Source organism: Vanessa atalanta, chromosome 4 (genome assembly GCF_905147765.1).
Source record: "Vanessa atalanta chromosome 4, ilVanAtal1.2, whole genome shotgun sequence".
In the NCBI taxonomy this organism is placed as follows: domain Eukaryota; kingdom Metazoa; phylum Arthropoda; class Insecta; order Lepidoptera; family Nymphalidae; genus Vanessa; species Vanessa atalanta.
In genome coordinates, this window is record NC_061874.1 from 4,308,127 (window position 1) to 4,327,502 (window position 19,376).

Genomic DNA, 19,376 nt, shown 5'->3' on the forward strand with positions numbered 1-19,376 from the left:
CTAAGCTCATTAAATTTTTCCTTAATTTTGTAATTTTTATAATAATCGTTATGTGGAGGTGTATACGAAAAAAAGTATAAATTACATATACATAGTTTTGTACGCTTTAAAATTGCAATTATTGTATCGTATAAAAAATCAAAACGGTAACTAGTTAAAACGGAATTTAAATAAGTAATTAAGCATATCGTTGAACTGAGAAGAGTTGTGGATATTGGATGAGTGTACATCTTCACTTCATATGAAGATAGACGTGTCGAAAAAGTAGAAATGGAGTCGCAATCGCAAAAAAATGTTTGTATACATTTTATTTTGCAAGTAATTAAAGAAAAATTATTGTATGAAATTTATAGAATAAATAGGGATGCCGTATCAGATAAAGATCTTATTTCTGAAATCGTAAATAATGTAGTAGGCATTGTTTCCATATTACAACTATAAACTTATATATAGTAAAGTAAATCTATTTATATCTATATATTTTTTATCATTGGTACGTCTTTTTTTTGTGTCAAGCTGTCCGAAAAATAACTGATTAAGAATTTTAATTATTTAAATAAATTTGTTATGTCGGTATTGTGTATATTAGTATGTTAAATGCGCAGCAGAAAAAATAATCATTGAAATCTTAAGCCAGAAATTACCTTTTAAAAGATCATCTATAAAATTAATTTGTGATATAGTATCTTTTTTTTGTACGAAGTGATTGATTAACAAAAAATATAATTTTTATTTATTGTACTTAATTTTAAACATTAATTAACGGATTAATGTATACTTAATATGTGGCTTTCTAATACGATAAAGAATGTATAGTGTAAAAGATGTACAAGTAAAATCCGTTTGACGCAATGTTTGTCAACATTCACTACCTACATAATCTTCCGACGTCCAGTACAGTACTTACAAACGATATAGCAATACGTAGAAAACAAACAGAAGGTCAATTCTGCTAACATTTTGTCATATTTTCGAATATTTGTCTCAATCAAATTGAAACTTAATTGCTGTGTAACCGAAATGTTCGGTCTAAGTTGTTCCGAAATAGAATCGATAACCGTTATAAATCTGTGGATTTGGTTACAAGTTCCCATTCAGCTGCGGTTTATTTTTGTAAATACATAACGCATCATTACCGTTATAATTTAATAGAATTAAACCCTAGCGCTTTGTACACTTCATCCACGTTTTGACCTTTTATCTCCAGCCAATAACCGACCAGCGTATCCGAGCCTACTGTGACGTAATTTAAGATTATTTACATTTACCCATGGGTTATCTAAAATATACGATTTATAACCAGATGTCTCTCTAAGATGACTGCAATATATAGGTCGCAGGGTCATTGTAAGGCTATTGGTAGAATGGCATGAAATTTTGTTAATCGTCCTACCTTCATACAATTTTGCAGGACAAATTTAGTTTTCAATCATATTAATAGGTCTTAATCATTGAAGATTTAATTGGTTCGAATTATCTGAAATGCGAAATAATTATATATATTTTATAAAAACTTGCTAAAAATTTAAATTATATTCTTTAACGTAAACACAAAAAAACTATGTTCATTTCAATACGTATTTTTAGCAAATATGAAAATAAACAAAACAAGCTATATGCATCTCTTTTTAACGTCATAATGTCGAAAGGAACAAATACAATTTCTTTTACACTTTATCTAGTGACGCAATTTATTCTGCGCGGGTTATCAACAAATGTTTGTTTTTAATTTTTTTTTAATGGCGCCGGACACAGTATTTCGTATATGTATGAAATCATAAAAACTTTGAAGTGACGTTTATTTAGGTTATCGATTTTTTTTCAACTTCAAAATACTTAAATGTTTTTTTTTTTGACATACGAATTAATAATTATTAATATTATAACATTTTGAAACCATTATTTTTTTCAAATTAATAGGGTAATTACCGATGAGAGTAATATTATAAAAATGGTTTCATTTTCTAGTTGTTTGCTTCGAGTTGTTCTTTGTCAATTACAGAGACGTTTGTTTACATCAAAGCATTAATCACCATATCATGTGTTCGCATTACGTGGGATAGATAATTTTAACTGTGACCTAATGTAAACAACGCGCAATTACATTTACGAATAAAACGCAATTATACAAATGAAAGCAAAACTTTTTACCGTTTTTAGTAAATTAAGTTTTATCGTATAAATAAATACTCATTGGAACGGAAAAATAAAATAGGACGCTAATTGTTCATTCTTCGCGATAAAAATGATAATAATTTTTTTTTAATCAATAAGTACAATCTCACAAAATTGTTATAAAACACCACGGGTGCTGTAAGGATTAAAATTATCTGCTTGACGTATCAAAATCTAACATCTAAGAATTAATGATTAAATGTTATAAATACTTTTCATTGTTTTTATATCTTAAATATCAAATTAATTATGAAACAAAAAAACAATGTCTCTTTTTCTTCAACAGATGAAAATGACGGAAATATATGACGTAACTGACGCTGACACGGATGCTGTTCAGTCGCCTACCGAGCGTGATCTCAACAAACAGCTCGAATTCGACAACGATTGGTCAGGAGAATTGATGGCCGATGATGGTAGGTATCCCCTCCTCTCTTACCTTAAGTAGAGTTACATTGTGATGACTTTTGTGTGATCTTTTGCTTCTCATAAATCTACTATAATTACATACTTTTTTAATTGAATACATTTTGTGACTCGTGTCAATTATATATATCACACACAAAAGCGCTTATCTACATTAAATTAATTATTTTTCAATAAAATTAAATTTAACCAGTATAATATAATTTGTATTGTTTTGCTGTCCTTACTCTTGTCTCACGCACACTAACACATATTTCTAAGAACGAGCGTCACTCACTAATGCACGCCGATAATGATTTAACGTGAAAAGTCGCGCCTTCGTTAGAGAATGGTTTTAAATTCAATCATATTTTTATTTCATGTTATATACTTTTTATAGATGAATTAGACTTGGATGGCGCTGACGACGACTTAGACGATCGCAACATATTTTCTGATCCTGAAAGCGAATGGACGAGACGACAGTCGTATTCGAACGATTCCATCAGCGACGGTGATCAGCCCGAGTCAGATCGCCAACCGATGAATTATATAGTGACTTACGCGGACTAACGCTGTCTCTTTCCATTCAGCCTTGAATGAATGGGATGTATAAAAGTTTTTTGTATTTAAAATGTATATATACCTTATCTCTTTCATAAATAAACGTGTCTAACAATACGAGTGATAGTGCTGTCAAATTTAAAGTACATATTTTTTATAATGAATGAATGAGCTGAATGTATAAAAGGTTATATTTATTTTATCTAACTGGTTTGTGTGTGAATGATGAACTAAGGCCTGTGTGTGATATTATGTAGCAAAATCTAACTGCATCGTATTTATCTGATTCTAATCACTAGAGTATAAGAAGACAACATTATTCTAGTGATATTAATATAGTTCAAAATTTCATGTTATTTATATTGGAATTGGAATAGAAAATTGCTCTAAAAGGCTGTGACAGAAAGAGATAGAAATAAAGCGTTAGGAATAGAAATAAAACGCGATAAAAAAAATGGTTTTCAATTATTTATAAGTGTCTTGTGTACCTGAGGACAAGGATGAACATATTCAATATTTTTATTTATATACAAAATAAATGAATTTGTGCTTGTTTATTTGTATACTTTTATATTAGGTTTTAGACCTATGTAAATGCTTAAGAGTGACTAGATAAATTTGATCGTATTTATTTAATAATAGATCCTTTACAAAAGTATCTAAATGTTCAAGTTGTTAACATCATGACATTATTCATAAAATGAAATCAATTTTAAATTATCTGTGGAAACAAACGGGATGAATATTTTATTTTATATTCTGTTATTTTTAACATTAGATTTTGACGTTAAATAGAAGTTTTTTGACATTCTTATTGAAACTTTTTTTAGTATTTTCAATTTTATCATATAACATGTAATCGTCAATCAATATCGTAGATGTTTTAATATTATTTTTGTTACCGATATCACTATAACCAAGTTATATAAATATTAAGCGTTATAAATAATATTTATTTTTAAGTATTTTGTTGTTTACTTTATAAAGGTGTGTAGGAAACGTACGTGGCTTAGCATTTATCTGTTAAATGGATAATAAAAATAGATCATTACGTTTTCTCTACAGTAAAAAATAAGTTTATAGAGTCAGAATGTTACTTAATTATACGCGATTTTGTTATTTTTAGCATTTGCTATGTAAATGAATTTATCTAATGTAATGTTGCCACATTGACGTTTTTGTATTGTAAAAGAAAGTCACAAGTATATTTTAATAAATTTTTAAAAATATACATCTGCTTTATTTATTACATGTAATTTTAAAAAACATTCTTTCCTTCTTATACAAAAAAAGTTAAATTCTCAGACCAAATCAAGTACATGGAGTTTACAGTGTGCATATTTTTTATCTTTTTTAATGATATAGGTGCCATAATGATATTTATGGCAAATGGGCCACCTGATGGTAATTAGTAATTGGTCACCACCGCCCACCGCCCGTAGACAATGGCGCTGTAAGAAATGTTAACCATTGTTTACATCGCCACTGCGCCACCAACCTTAGACTTTAAGATGTTATGTCCCTTGTGCTTGTAGTTACACTGGCTAACTTACCCTTCAAACCGGAACACAACAATATTGGTTACTGCTGTTTGGCGGTAGAATATCTGGTGAGTCGGTGGTAGCTACCCAGACGGGCTAGCACAAAGCACTTCCACCAAGAAGATATTATAATATTTCGCCCTTTCTTCTCTTTTTTTTCATGATGTTGTCTATTTATCCTTTCATTTTGAGGTGACGTTGATTTGACAGATTAGATTGGTACACTAGTGCTACCAACTGTATATTATAATATTGTCTCTAAGGATTTTTTAATTTTTAATTTACATGATACTTTGAAATAAAGTGTGAGCAATTAACTAAATCTACGTATGCCTTATTTTGTAGATAATTATTAAAACATGTTTTGTTGTTCTCCTCATTTCATCCACTCAACAAAGACTGGGAAAAGCAATAGTATGACCGCAAACACAGAACTATTGCTTCACTATAATAAATCGATGAGATAGAAATCGTACACGCCCAACTAGGACACAAGCGGTATAAGAAGCAAAAAAACAATAGCCGCTTTAAATGTATAAGTAACGTCTTAACCTGCATAATTAAGTGCTATGGTATTTATACAGAAGCTCGGTATCGCTTCTTTATTCTATAAAAAGGGCCCAGCATATACGGGCTTCAGAGTTTCAGTAACGGTACGATAGCGGCATAACTTAGGTGATTGAACAATCTAAAAAGCGTAGAAAAAGGTCTTATGCCACTTTTATAGAATACGCACAGGATTACGAAGCGATTGTAACTCTTGACTTCTTTTACTTTAATTATTTATTATCAGAATCAGTGACAGTGAAAATAATCAATAAGTGAAATTGTAGTGATTTTAAAAAAATAATTAAAATAGGCTTATAATAAAATTTTAACATAACATGAAGATTTTAACATTCTATATATATTTTGTAAAGCTATAGATTCTTAAATGATTTAAGCAACATTAAGAACTTAATTATAACGCTAATACCTTCGTTATTCTTTTTTTGGATCTCGTAGTTTTATTAGGTATATTTGGCACTTAGATTTGTACCCAACACCCGTATAAAAACTGTAGATCACACCTTTATATGATCAAACTCAAAATTGTTACTACTAAACGACTACTATATCACCTTGCTGTTCAAGATATATAAAAATATCTTATACACAAGTTAAGACAGATACAAACTTCAATAAACAGTTTTTACACAGGTTAAAGAAGATACAAACTACCTACACATACATTAACATAGAAACAAAGCGATACAGTCTTCGATACAGTCTCCGCTTGTGTGCTAATTGGGCGGCCAGAGAAAAATTAGTCCAATACAAAAGCTTTATGTATTTTTCGAGGTGCATAAGTAATAATGAACGCATTGGAAGTATTACTTAATATTTTTTAATTTCAAGCCAATCAAATCCTATCCTATGCAATACAAAAAGGTTCTAATTATTTTCATAATATTAAAATTAAAATGACATTGTCAATATCAATACCATTCCAATTTTGAGAACACTGTAATTTTAGAGCTTTCATACATTATACATATAATATATATATTGTTGATTTTAACCGTTTCCGTTATTTCTTTGCTTTCAATAATTTACAAAGCCATTACGTGGATGTTTTTTACCTTTTTTTTAGTTTATAAAGAATGGTCGGCAAAAGTGACACTAAAAGCAGCCGCATCTTTCATCAATGTTACATAAAATGTTGTAAATTACAAAATCTAACACCATTGAATAACGTTATTCCTTCTGGTAATGCGAAGGTTGTAGACTTTTGCGTAGATAGAATAAAATATGTTGACTGGGCACCCATCTTAAATGCTTTGAGTTGTGATCTCAGTTTGCATTCAGTGTCTATTAAATGCCGCCAGCAAGTCAAAACAGGTAAGTTTTAATTCATTGTTTACAAATTGTTAATAATAATAGAATAAAAAATGCTAAATTGTTGAAACAAATCATTTTAGTGATTATATGCAACTCGACAAGTATTTTAAGGTTGAATAATATTACGCTGAAAAATAACGTTAAACCAACTCGTAATTGGGCCTTAGTAGTGAATGTATACTCTTTGCCTTGTATTCATCGCTCAACTGCTCTAATACCACGTCATGTTGCCACTAGACCAACGATGCTGTCAAATGCTCTAGTAAACAATTTATTAAATTACGTTTTTTTTCTTATCATAGTCTTAGAACACATAGACTGTGAGCGTCTTGCGAAGACGGTCAACAAGCGAGCCGTCATTTTGACAAAATTCATGCTAAGTAATCTTGTGGAAGCGATCTCGCAACTGCTGTCCAATACCACGCTCTTGACATCTTTATTGTTAGAGGGATTGCCACTAAAAATACCTTATTTAAATCCCATGTGTGAGGTAATTATCATCATATATTATTACCATTTTTTTATTGCATATCTATTGGGATATAACTCTTTGAAACTATCTAATGAAAACACGTCGTCTTATTTGACACGGTCCAAACCACCACGACATAAGAAATTATTCAATACTTAAACTATATTTCAATATATTTATGCTTATTTATAATAGTTTTAAACTTAATTTCACTTAACCTACTCTTGGTTATTGGATAAAAGTTATTATTAAGTTTTTCAACAGTTAAGTTTGTAATTATACAATAATACCTACATTTCGTGTTTGGTACTCTAGATAATTCACTTATGGATTACAGTGGAGCAGCAATGTCTCAATTCTCCTGTCGTAGTAGGGTTTTAATTTTAACAACCGTTTTTTTTCTTATAGAGCATCAAGAAATATGTATTAATTTTGCTTCTAACATTTACTAACAACGCAACGTAAAAGTTCGCCTTTATAAGACGTCTTACCTAAATTCGACAGGCCTTAAATCTTTCAGACTTTGCTAGCCAATAGTTCGCTTCAACATTTATTTTTGCCGCGATGTTTGATCGGTGATGCTGGTTGTTTGGCAATATGTAAAGCTGTAAGATGTCTACCAAACATTTTGACGATGGACCTTAGTGGTTGTGAGTTGACTCCACTCGGTGCTGGATACATAGCAGATTTAATTAAGGTAGGGTTATTTAATATACTTACTTTGTATATAATCGAAATGTATATAATGTATATAATCGAAATGTATACACTAAACGTGTTTTTTTTTTAAACCATAACTACGAAGATAACTCATCACTGAGTATTATGTATACATTATCAGTATGCATCATCTTATTGATATATTATCCCGTTTTCCCTTTATTAGTATCAAAAAATCCACCGGTACAGTGAAAATTGGGTGCACACTCTACGTTATCGTCTGCCAGAATTGGATGCTATGGCCGGATTAAGAAGAATTACATTATGCGGCAACCCACAACTTGGGGACGTTGGTGTGGGTAAAATACTTAGTGAATTAGCAGACGATTTGTGGATAAAAGGTAAATAAAAACATCTTTAACTACAAGACACCGAAGCTACGCTAGCTATACGTTTTCAATTCCAACGCTGAGATGTAAGCGATCTTTTGGCTTGATTGTATTACATGCTCTAATAATTTAGGTAATTTGAGGAAAAAGACATAACATTGGTTGAAATATAATTGCAAAAATTCATCACATAAGCCATGCCCAAATGTGTCTAGTTAAAAAAACCGTCTGAAATAAACAAGCATCCTTTAAAACATCAAAAACTCTTTATCAGCACTTGACGTTCAAAATTGTGGATTATCTGAGGAATGTGCGTCTACTATTTTACAAGTGATGCATTCTAACACAACTCTCGTGGTGCTGGATCTGAGACACAACACGTCCTTATCTAATGAATTATTGTCGAAGATACGTTCGGCTTTGAGACAAAACGAAAAGGGCGTCGTTGGGCAGGTAACATAACTTTTTAAAACGATTTATTCACGGGTCACATCTTCTACATAGTTGAGTTTTAGAAACAGGACAGAATATATCATGATCATGGTCGGACGTTTATGAATATGATACCTTAAATGTCGCTCACTATGCGTGCTATACTATAACGATGATCAATCATCACGTCTGCTTTTTTACCATTCACAAAAAATACGGCTATTATGTCTAGAAAGTAGACGCTCTTGATAAAGTGTATTAATATATTATTTATATACATATTTATTTTAAGTCTACTATTTTGTTTACTATTCTTGTCATCATTAAAACTTATGCCTCTTACAGTATACTTGGTTGGGAAGCGGATACTCAACTGATGGCCGATCAATAAAATCTGTGCCTTCTAAGTAAGTAATGATAAATATATTAAAGGTGAAAAGTGTCTGTGTTTGAATTTGAAGGATTCGATGATCAATTTATTAATTAAATAATTTTAACAGGAACGGCATTGTTAAGGAGCGAGTAGCATCAAATGTTAGAAATGCACCCAGTAAATATATCGCTAAGTCAAACGGCGTTCAAAAAGAAAAGTGAGTATGTAAATTCCTTCTTCCTCTTACTGGCAATGCAACCGTACTACTTTACTTATTGTACTATTGTATGAGGCAAAGGTACTGCTCACCATATGATCGTTATGTACGGTAGTGCAATGGAGGACCACCTATTATATATCATATGTATAGGAAACAGATCAACAAGATAAACGGAAAGAACGATAAAAAATATTTCATTTTATCCATGCCTTTTTTATAGTTCTTCTATTGTTACCTTTTTACGAGGGTATGGATATTAAGAAAACAGTTTTGTTCTATAACTATTTAATTGTAGAAACCAAAATTTATAAATCAACAGTTACAATAAGTTACTTAATTTAATTACAGTTTTTTACTATAGATAATTAAAAAATATGCCAGCTAGACTCAGCGTGGGTCACTTGGGATAAAAGGAATGTTTGAAAATTCAATGCGTTATTAAATATCAAAATTTAGGCGCCACTGACGATTCAAATATTGTATATCTAATTATTAAGTACACTGTTCGCCGGGCCGGTGTATAAGTTTATATAAAAAACGAAAGTGGGTACATCACCAGATTTCCAGCTACACGTGAATATTGTTTATAACTAAGGGAACAGGCATGCCATCCTTGGAATTGCACCAGCAGCTCTCTGGACACACTCAACGAGGAAACTGCAGCCGTCCACACTTAATATTGCAAATCCATGTGGTGGGTAAAAAAAAACCTCCTGCAATACGAAATATACAGGTTCAATAATAAAGTAAATAACCAAGAGATAAATACCTTTAACGAGGGATCTAAGCAGAAATTTACCTTTTGGAGGTTCAAAGTCCTGCTTATTTGAATGACGATTTCAACTCCGAAGAATTATTCCAATGGATCAAAAATCACTGTAAATCACAAATTAAACATGACTACGACTTTCTAAATTGCAAACCAACGCGTTTAAGCAAAAACAAGAATTAAATACTTAACAATTTTTTAAGGTCGGTAGATATATGTGGTATAAAGTTTTTATCAAACTTATATATATATATATATGCCGTTAAAGCACTGAAGTAATAATCAATCAAAAATTAAGAAACTCCGATCCGTTAAACTCCGATATATTCAGTATATCGAATTTGAATTCGGTGTTAAACCGAAGATGTAAAAATGTAAAAATAACGAAATCGAAAGTTCTTGAAACTTTGAAAGGTGCTGGAGTGTGGCCAGAATCACTACCAAAAATACCCTAAATCAAATAGGAATTATATCCATATTTAAATCAAAGAAATAATTATGGAATAATTATTTAATTTAATAAAAGCCAATTATAAGGCATTTCCATACAAATACTAACCTTTAAATTGGATGACAGCTAATAAATTAATCTGAAACGAAGCGAAATGACTTCCAAACAAATACAACAAACGAATTAGATAATAAAATCTAATTTCAATAATTATTTCACTGCACTGAGAAAATAAATATAATTTATTTTATTATTTAAATTCACAAAAAATGCCAAAATGATGTATTGTGCTAGCAATACCGATATATGGGAAATGGGTTAACGGCACGGATTTTAGCGAATTGACAATTTTGTGACGTTTTATATAATTTAAAAAAAAGTTAAAATTATAAAAATATTTTTTAACGTAACACTATATACTAATTAATTACTTTAAACAATTGTAATTTTACTTTTAAAGTTCCGATAACAACTTCGCCGACTCAAAACACCCTCAATTGTCATTTCAATGTCAAATTTGTTAATTTTGATTTATTCTTCTTGTGGTTTGAATAGATAACAGACTCGTTCCCCCCGTTCAAATACCTTCCGAAATCATGACATACCCTTATCTATACGCCACTTCCAAATTAACCGTCATTTATTGTTAGAAAAAGAGCAGGATTTATCAGTGACAAGTACACTTTTCCACGTATCGTAATTCATTTTCGAGCGAGTTGAATTTTACTGAGATACTCACCAATCAATGATTGTATAATAAATAAGATTTCCCAATAATCCTATACAACTTTAAAGATGCATATCAGAATTATTATTTGTAAAATTTTGTTTATTAAAGGGATTACGCCGAACTTTTGGAGGAACAACTCCAAGAAGAGACATCACATCGAAGACAGTTAGAAGAGCTCAACGAACGGCTCGTTCAGCAGATGCGGCAGCTCAAACAACAGCAAATACAGCTATGGCAGAATAATGCTACATCATCTGGTATGAAAGTTTATATTATATTCTCGCAAAATATTTCGGATATTTTCTTTTTAATACAGATTTACGTAAATTTATATTTAAATTACCTAATTCAGTTAAAAATTTAAATTAGTAAAATTATATTTGGTTAGAAGTTAAATTAAAATCATGATGAAATGAGTAATAACCTATATAATAATACATTGAAATAAATAAGAGTATATCGTTACTTAATAATAAAATATCTTGTTTCCAGGTTCAGAACAATCTTTCCAAGCAAGTTCACGTTCGGGAGATCTATCAAGCAGTTCTGGATCGACAAGTTCAGTACCAATTGACCAACATACTTTGTCCTACATACAGCAAGCATTCAAAGACATCTATGCGTTTATCAAAAACAATCAGTGCAATGGGTACGATTAATTATGTTTTCTTAAGTTAAGTTAAGTTAAGTAAATTTGTCGATGTTATTTCCATAAATTTTTAGAAACAATAGGTACATAACACGGCATAATATATAGAAGTAGACTTGTTTGTCTCAATTTAATATGATTTTAATGTCGATATATTTTTTTTTATAATTTAATAATGCAGAAATGTTTAGATCTGTGTTCCACTAAATAGGCAATGCTTGATTCAAAAATCAGAAGAAAACAATACGGAGGATGAACGAAAGGAGCTGGAAAATCCAGTTGATGTAAACGAGGTAGAAGAGGATCCAAGTGAGCTGCGCATCAAGATTGTACCAAAGAAAGCTCAAAGTGCCCACTTGAAGTTAAAAGATACGACCAAGACGAAAAAAATGACAAAATCTGCTCATTTGTTGGGTGTCATGCAGTATGATGGAAAAGATGATTTGGTATGTGACTTATGTATATGAAATATGATTTTACAGGTTATTCTTCCGAAAATATTGCAGGTGACAATATTATTTATTATAGAGCATATTTTTTCAGTTTTTGATAAGGTGCGTTTGAAAAGAAAGAAAGAGTATTTGAAATATGATTTAAAATTTAATTACACCGTACTGACATTACGTTGTATGTAGTGACTTTACACGAATAAGTTCAATTATGAGTCTAAATAATACTTTTCGTAAGATCGTCTGAAACGAGTTCGATATCTACTTTTTAATAAAGAACAAAATATGGGCTGGCAACAAATATGAAAGTCGCGGTTTCCTTGGACTATTTTATTTAACCTACCCTTTTTATTCAGTAAACGCCCGTGCATAGTGTAAAAAACTGCTGAGCAACATCTTCTCCTCATTATGATTTTTGCGAGTTGATGATTCATAATCTTAACGCTAAGTGGGTGAAAAAGGGATATCCCTTTTAATAAATATAAATAACTAAAATAAGGCAAAAATATTGTTTTAAAAAAATCTATAAACATTTACGACTACAATATTATACATCGTACTAACTCGACTAATTTAATATCATCAGGCATCCGACATGATTGAGAGAATAATGGGCGACTCAAAGAACGCCCACGGCGATGAAGCTCGGATTATTGAAGAAGTTATTTCAGGGCAACGGGAAACAAAGAAAGTAAGTGTTTAATGAATAATAAAGTTGTAACTATATCATTTTTTAATGAATATTATTAGCAATTCAAAGACAAATATACCTTTGAATAGGAAAAATACATATTCATTCTACAGAACTCGGTAGACCGCAGCAGTCCTTGCAGCAGTGTGGTGAGCGACTCGTCCGACACTCTCGTATATACGCCGCGGTCGCCTCACCGCCGCGAGAGTGTGCGCGCTCTTAATCCGCGCGACGCACTCTACTCCTCATCAGATGAGGAATCGTAAAGCTTTTGTACGACTTTATTTATTAAATATTTGTTCTTTCTTTACTTGAGTTTTATTATGATTTAGATTTATTAAGATATAAATCAACAAGTCCAACAAGTCTTCTGGAACTTCGTTAAAATTGGGTGTTCCACAAGGATCAATTTTGGGTCTCTTTCTATTTCTAATAAATATAAATGATCTTCCATTCTATGTTAAAGGTATTTGAGATATAGCATTGTTTGCTAACGATACTTTACGGATTTTTAAGATCGACAGGACAAAAATTGACTAAGACGATGTGAACGGTGCATTATCACAAATACACGATTGGTTCACAGTAAATAATTTAGTTTTAAATGCTCAAAAAACAAAATGTGTAGATTTTACCCTATCCAATTTTAGAAAACATAATTATAATACACCTTTAAACGGTGGCCGTCTCGATGTAGTCGATACTGCAGTGTTTTTGAATTCCAAACTTCAGTAAAGTCCTCCGCAGCATACGCGGTTAGAAAAGTTCGACAACTGATATTGATACAGCTCGTCTAGTATATTTTGGTTATTTTTACAGTATTGTGTCATATGGCATATTACTTTTGGGTTACGCTGCAATTATTTAATCTATTTTTATTTTACAAAAGAGAGCAGTCTGGTCTATTTATAATCCTGGAGCTGGTGACTCTATTCGGGATGTTTTTAACAAAGTAGGAATACTCACTGTTACGTCACAACATATTTACACATTGATCACTTTGATAGAATCAGTGATAATCATTGTATGTGCATGAGAAGTAAGGCTAAGCATATAACGCCAAGGTTCCGATTCCGCAAAGTTAATAAATCCTTCTTGTGGCAAGCGGTTCTACTGGGTAGAATCTGCATTCCGATCCGGTGGAAGCTTCACTTAATATAGTTTGTTAAATGACGATTCAAAAGTGCTCGTTAAAGCCTACTTCAATAAAGTATACTTTGATTTTGATTTTAGTATAATTTTAAGGTAATTATTCCAATGCATCTTTTTCTGATATATTTACTAAGCCGGCATTAACTTTATGATGATGAAAAATTGTCATTGCCAGGTGCACGGGTATCTTAAAAGGACATACTGTACAATTGAGTACTCATTTATTGATAATAATTCAGGATATTACCAATAAAGACATTAGACACCCTAATAGAGTGAAATTATGGATAAAAATTGGAAACCCAGAGCCCAATAAACTACAACTACTAGGTTTATTATGCAATGCATCAAACAATAATTACTATATTGGTAAAAATAATTAAAGCAATTTTTTATTATAACTGTCAGCATAATTGGAAAACTCTGCTAGCGGCTATAAGATTAGCATGGTACTTTGTCAAATTATATTAAGACCGATTTATTTATTTGTATAAGAATTATTAACATTAAGTCCTTAAACATACATATAAAAATATGAATTAATAATAGTTACTGTATAAATCTTGACTGCATGGAATGGTGGAAAGAATGCTAGCAGCATTTCCCTGTTGAATCGCAATTCCGATCCTCTGGGCAAAAAACGAACCAGCCCTCCTGTCACCAATGGAGGCAATAAGGCGAGGTGTTATACTTAAACTGATAGTTTTTAGAAGTCACAAATAGAAGGATATTGTTTTAGTGGATTATATTTAAGTAGCAATGTATGTTATTGTTTGTATATGCATCTGTTAGATTGCCAGAACAAATCACTTGCAAAAATCCAATAACAACATTGAGTGAACAAAGATTCCCATTTGGTGACACTAACTCTACCAGGTCGACAAGATCAGAGACAGATCTAAAAGATTGCATCTCATAATCTCATATGAATTATATTTTTAAAAAGAGTATTAAAATTAAATTAAAAGTAATGTTTCAGATTAACAAATTAATTTATTTCTACACAAATTTACACAGGTTCTTAACTAGTACTCATTTCTCACTGATTTCAACATTCTTTTGTTGCAGTTTAGCAATCATTATCTTCTCCTTAGCTTCCATTCTAGCCTGCTTTTCAAGTTTCTTTTGCTCTTTCTCCCTCTTAGCCAGCATTTCTTGGAATCGTTCATCTCTAGGATCAAGTGTGAAACCAAAGTGCCTTCTCACTTCTTCTACAAGACGTTCCTTCTTTTGCTGTGAATTTAACATTAAAAATGATATAAGTAAATATTATTTAGTTATTTTGTATATACATTATTGAGTTCTAACACATGAATAATGTAAATATATGTTGATTAATTCATGCTATAATATAATTTTATTCATAAATTTTGCTATTGAGTATTGAGCCTGAAGATGTGCCATAACTATATACACTAAAGTAAATTTTAATTACCTTAGCAGCTTTTACTTCATTGGCTTTCTTGTTAATCTTATCATTTAACTCCTTCTTCCATTGATCCAACTTGGCAAACTTTGAAGCTAACTCCATTTCTCTCTGTTCAGTTTTGAGCTTTTGTTCCTGTCTCTTTATCTCCACTGAATCCATCACTTCTTTAATTGTGTAGGGATATGCAACTGATTCAAATTCTTTTTTTTCTTTTAATTCTTCTCTGGTGGGCCAACAAAGACCTGCCAAAGATTATTTTTATGTATGAAATATTATAATCATAAGGAGAACTAAAATAAAATATTGTTTTATTGCTTTAACATAGGAAATTGTTATGAATAATATATGTAATTTCTTTAAAGCAAATATTTATACCAAAAGGTTTTTTCATTTTATTCTAAGTCTGAATACTATAAATATTTTTTAGACTTACTTGGATTAACTCCACTTGCTATACCGTATTTACCATACATTTTTCTACTATACTTCACTGTTAAATGAGCTATACATTTAGGTTCCTCATATGGCCGTCTGCCATTTATTATGTTATAATGAGCCTGAGTCAGGCCTGACTTATTTCTTTTTTTTTCAATTTCTGCTTCTTTAGCCTGAACATCTTCTGTATCATCGATTAAAACTACTTGTTCATTCTGTTCTAAATCTGGTGCTGTAGATAAACGACACAAGCTACTTACAAAACTAGATCTTAAATACTTAGTTTTCACACAAATATTCATTTTATTATTTAAGTAACAAGTATTTTTTAGGTTATTTTTATTTTGATTTTTGACTTAACTAATGTACCAACATTAAGCCATAGAGCATAGAAAAAAGCACTCACTTCTGTCACCTATAAGTATGACGTTTGATGAAATTGCCATATGAAAGATATTTTATTGACGAGTATAGCAATGTCTCTTCTATGACTGTCAATAATTAAATTATCTTTGGTATATTTATTCGACGAATTCGACGTCAACGTTTGTCAGCTTAATTTTTCTTGGGTGTTCGTAAAAATATTTAATAATGGATGATTTCGGTGATACTTTTGTACAACCTGAAGTGGATCCTGCGGCAGAATTCTTAGCTCGGGAACAAAATCAACTGGCCGGCCTTGAAGATGAATTGGAAACAAGTGCTCCGCCCCCTGTTACTGTATCATCGGCATCAAATGGATTTGATGACTTCGTTGGTAAATAGTTGCTCCCAATATTTTATGGAACATTAAGTTAAAATATCAATACTATGGCGATGTGATATAATCAATCGTTACGGACAAGTAAAAATGTTCAACCGATGTATGAAAAACCAGTGCTCTTATATTAAGCGTAAATTCTTTAAATTTGTTAAACATTCCCGAAAAGAAAATAATGGTAATATTATATAATTCTGTACATTATTTATTTTAGAGGTCCCCAGTGCAGCTGTATTTGAAGCAAATGGACTGCTTGATGATGATATTACTACCTCATCGGCACCTGTGACTACACCTGCACCAGCTGTAACACCTGTCTTCAGGCAAGAACGGGAGGAGCCTGAGAAGATAAAACTATGGAGAGAAGAACAAAAGAAGAGATTGGAAGAGAAAGGTATGAATAAAATAATGTCAAAATAAAATTTTATTTTATGTAATGTATGGCATTTACATCTACCTATTATAATTGAATTATAGCTGCTGTTGGTAGTCTACCAAAATTTCACTTTTAATGTAAACTATACCTCCTTATTAATAAGATTAAATATTGATTTTAAAAAATATGAATGTCATAAGATGTTACTTGTAACCGAATTAGTTTAATGAAGCTTAAATACATTTATAGATGCGGAAGAAGAGACTAAGAAACAGGAAATGTTAAAAGTAGCAAAGAAAGAATTGGAAGACTGGTACAAGACCCATGAAGAGCAAATAGCCAAGACAAAGGCAGCAAATAGGTAATATATGAATTTAGAATCATACTTAAATATATTGTTAATTAATAACTATACTGCAATAATATAGTTTTTCCTATGATTGCAGCAATAAGGCACATAAAATGTGTAAATTAAGATAAGTTAGGCATACTTAACATTTAGCCTTATAAACATTACAATGTTATTTTTTTAGAATTATCAGTTTTGATAAATAAATTGTTTTTCAATACTACCTCTATTTTACAAAAAAAACTATGAATTGAATATCAATTACAAAACTATATTGTATTTATTGATAGACATGACCATAGGGTCAGCAGGGTTTGTAAATTTTGAAACACCTTTAAATAACTCTTAAGGTGTAGAGCATTGCTGGATGTTTGTTTTTTGCTAAACAGCATAAAACAGGTTGTCTTCTTCGAAATTATATTTTACAAAAACAATTACATGAAACTTATCTATATGTATGTTTTTTTTTATTATTCTAATATGTACTGTTAAATTAATAGTATTATTAGTATTATTAATTCATTATGTCACAATACAAATATTATGTAAATTGTCTCATATATTTATATTGTTACATAATTACATAATGGACAAAGTAATTAGTGTCCTTTGCATGCTGAAAATACTTACTAATACTATATTTTCTTTTCGATGCTGGCAGGGAATCTGCTAAGTGAGTATACAAGAATAGTTATACTGGAAATGGTACTAACATGTATCACCAAATTGGTGTTGGATGTTGTGGTGTTTTCATTTAATTTTTAAACATTTGAGGGATCAATTTTAACCGGGGAAAAAATGTTAATACATGTTGATTACATTGTTATGTAATTACAAAATGACTGATGAGATTTTATTATTTTCAACAAAAAGTCAACATGACTTGTGTTTTAATTTTCAATTCTGTGTCTGTTTTTATATTCATAATTTTTATATTATACATATATATATATATTTGGTATTCATAAAATATATTTAAAACTTATTTTAAAATGTATCTATGAATAATTATATAAACTTAATACATTATTGTAATGAAAATAAAGAAATAAAATCATATTTTTGACCTCATAAATCATTGTAATTAATAAATTACTTTTTTGTAAATCAAAATGGCTAATTAATCAACAAAATACACTTTATAGAAATGCTGAACGAGCTCTAGCTAGAGGCTCTGAAAGTGGCCCAGAAGATGGTAACGAGTGGGCTCGCGTTTCTGAGTTATGCGACTTTGGGCCGCGCCGAGGACGTGATGTGGCGCGTCTACGCTCCATTGTACTGCAACTCAAGCAATCGGGAGTTCGTCCTAAGTACCCACCTCGTACTACTAAAGTGTAAGTAATTTTGAAGAATTATATTTAAGTGATGATTGTATATTTCTATGTCAAGAGATACAAATTAGAATATGTAAATAAATTAGGACTATAAATCTGTACTTGTACTTTCACATAGGGTTTGAGAAGCACATTTTCTCAAATTCACCTGGTGTCATTGTGATCATCTATTCTACTGATGAACTGCTAACCAAAAAATGACATTGTCTAATAGCGGATATGCTATTACTAGACATATAATTAATTATAGGGTTTAATAATAAAACTTGGTTATTGATTAATAATGTATATTTCTTTTGTTCACAGAGCTTGAATAAATAAAAACAAGATTTGCTAAGAAAATAATTATTGTTATTAGCCTGAATATTTGTCTAAACATCAGTCTCAGTGTTATTAAATCACATTTTATTATAAATTGATATTTATATACATGTTTAATATTAATTCACAGAGCATGTTGTGATAACAGTGTTCTAGTTAATGTATAAAAGATTGAACAGCCCTCTGCATATGTTATTTATTTAAATTTTTTATTTAGAAATGGTCTCCAGTATTGCTTTAATATTGAGGGTAGCCTCTTTTTTATTTGGTCATAGTAATTAAAATAAATATCATTCCAAACCAAAATTACTTTTATTATATACAACCTTATTTCAGATTTATATATTCTCCATATATAAAAGAAAAATA

At 30.6% G+C, this 19,376-nt stretch overlaps 2 protein-coding genes and 1 pseudogene across 3 annotated transcripts; 2 read left to right on the forward strand and 1 right to left on the reverse strand.

Annotated features, from left to right (window-relative positions):
- LOC125077563 overlaps nucleotides 1-13,161 on the forward strand; it is a 34,224-nt pseudogene extending 21,063 nt beyond the window's left edge.
- Nucleotides 13,162-14,976: 1,815 nt separating this feature from the next.
- LOC125077781 (growth arrest and DNA damage-inducible proteins-interacting protein 1) lies at nucleotides 14,977-16,274 on the reverse strand. Its single transcript, XM_047689836.1, has 3 exons — nucleotides 15,866-16,274; nucleotides 15,439-15,674; nucleotides 14,977-15,236 (listed from the first exon to the last, which is right to left on the reverse strand). The coding sequence occupies exons 1-3, from the start codon at nucleotides 16,167-16,169 to the stop codon at nucleotides 15,036-15,038; spliced, it is 741 nt and encodes a 246-aa protein (XP_047545792.1). The 5' UTR covers nucleotides 16,170-16,274; the 3' UTR covers nucleotides 14,977-15,035.
- A 98-nt stretch (nucleotides 16,275-16,372) lies between these two features.
- Nucleotides 16,373-19,313, forward strand: LOC125077620 (clathrin light chain). Of its 2 annotated transcripts, XM_047689598.1 has the most exons (6): nucleotides 16,373-16,624; nucleotides 16,842-17,021; nucleotides 17,253-17,364; nucleotides 18,014-18,025; nucleotides 18,498-18,686; nucleotides 18,993-19,313. In XM_047689598.1, the coding sequence occupies exons 1-6, from the start codon at nucleotides 16,459-16,461 to the stop codon at nucleotides 18,997-18,999; spliced, it is 666 nt and encodes a 221-aa protein (XP_047545554.1). In that variant the 5' UTR covers nucleotides 16,373-16,458; the 3' UTR covers nucleotides 19,000-19,313. The 2 variants fall into 2 exon arrangements, with proteins under 2 accessions (XP_047545554.1, XP_047545555.1); XM_047689599.1 differs by lacking the exon at nucleotides 18,014-18,025 and having other exon boundaries at nucleotides 16,374-16,624.
- Nucleotides 19,314-19,376: the final 63 nt, after the last annotated feature.

Bases quoted from the DNA above. Each gene is read 5' to 3' on its own strand.
- LOC125077781 (XM_047689836.1), bottom strand. From the start codon at position 16,169: ATGAATATTTGTGTGAAAACTAAGTATTTAAGATCTAGTTTTGTAAGT. The intron at 15,675-15,865 runs GTAAGTCTAAAA...AATCTTTGGCAG, and splicing joins AGCAAGTGGAGTTAATCCAA to GTCTTTGTTGGCCCACCAGA. The intron at 15,237-15,438 runs GTAATTAAAATT...TTAAATTCACAG, and splicing joins ATGAAGTAAAAGCTGCTAAG to CAAAAGAAGGAACGTCTTGT.
- LOC125077620 (XM_047689598.1), top strand. From the start codon at position 16,459: ATGGATGATTTCGGTGATACTTTTGTACAACCTGAAGTGGATCCTGCG. The intron at 16,625-16,841 runs GTAAATAGTTGC...TATTTATTTTAG, and splicing joins TGGATTTGATGACTTCGTTG to AGGTCCCCAGTGCAGCTGTA. The intron at 17,022-17,252 runs GTATGAATAAAA...ATACATTTATAG, and splicing joins GAAGAGATTGGAAGAGAAAG to ATGCGGAAGAAGAGACTAAG.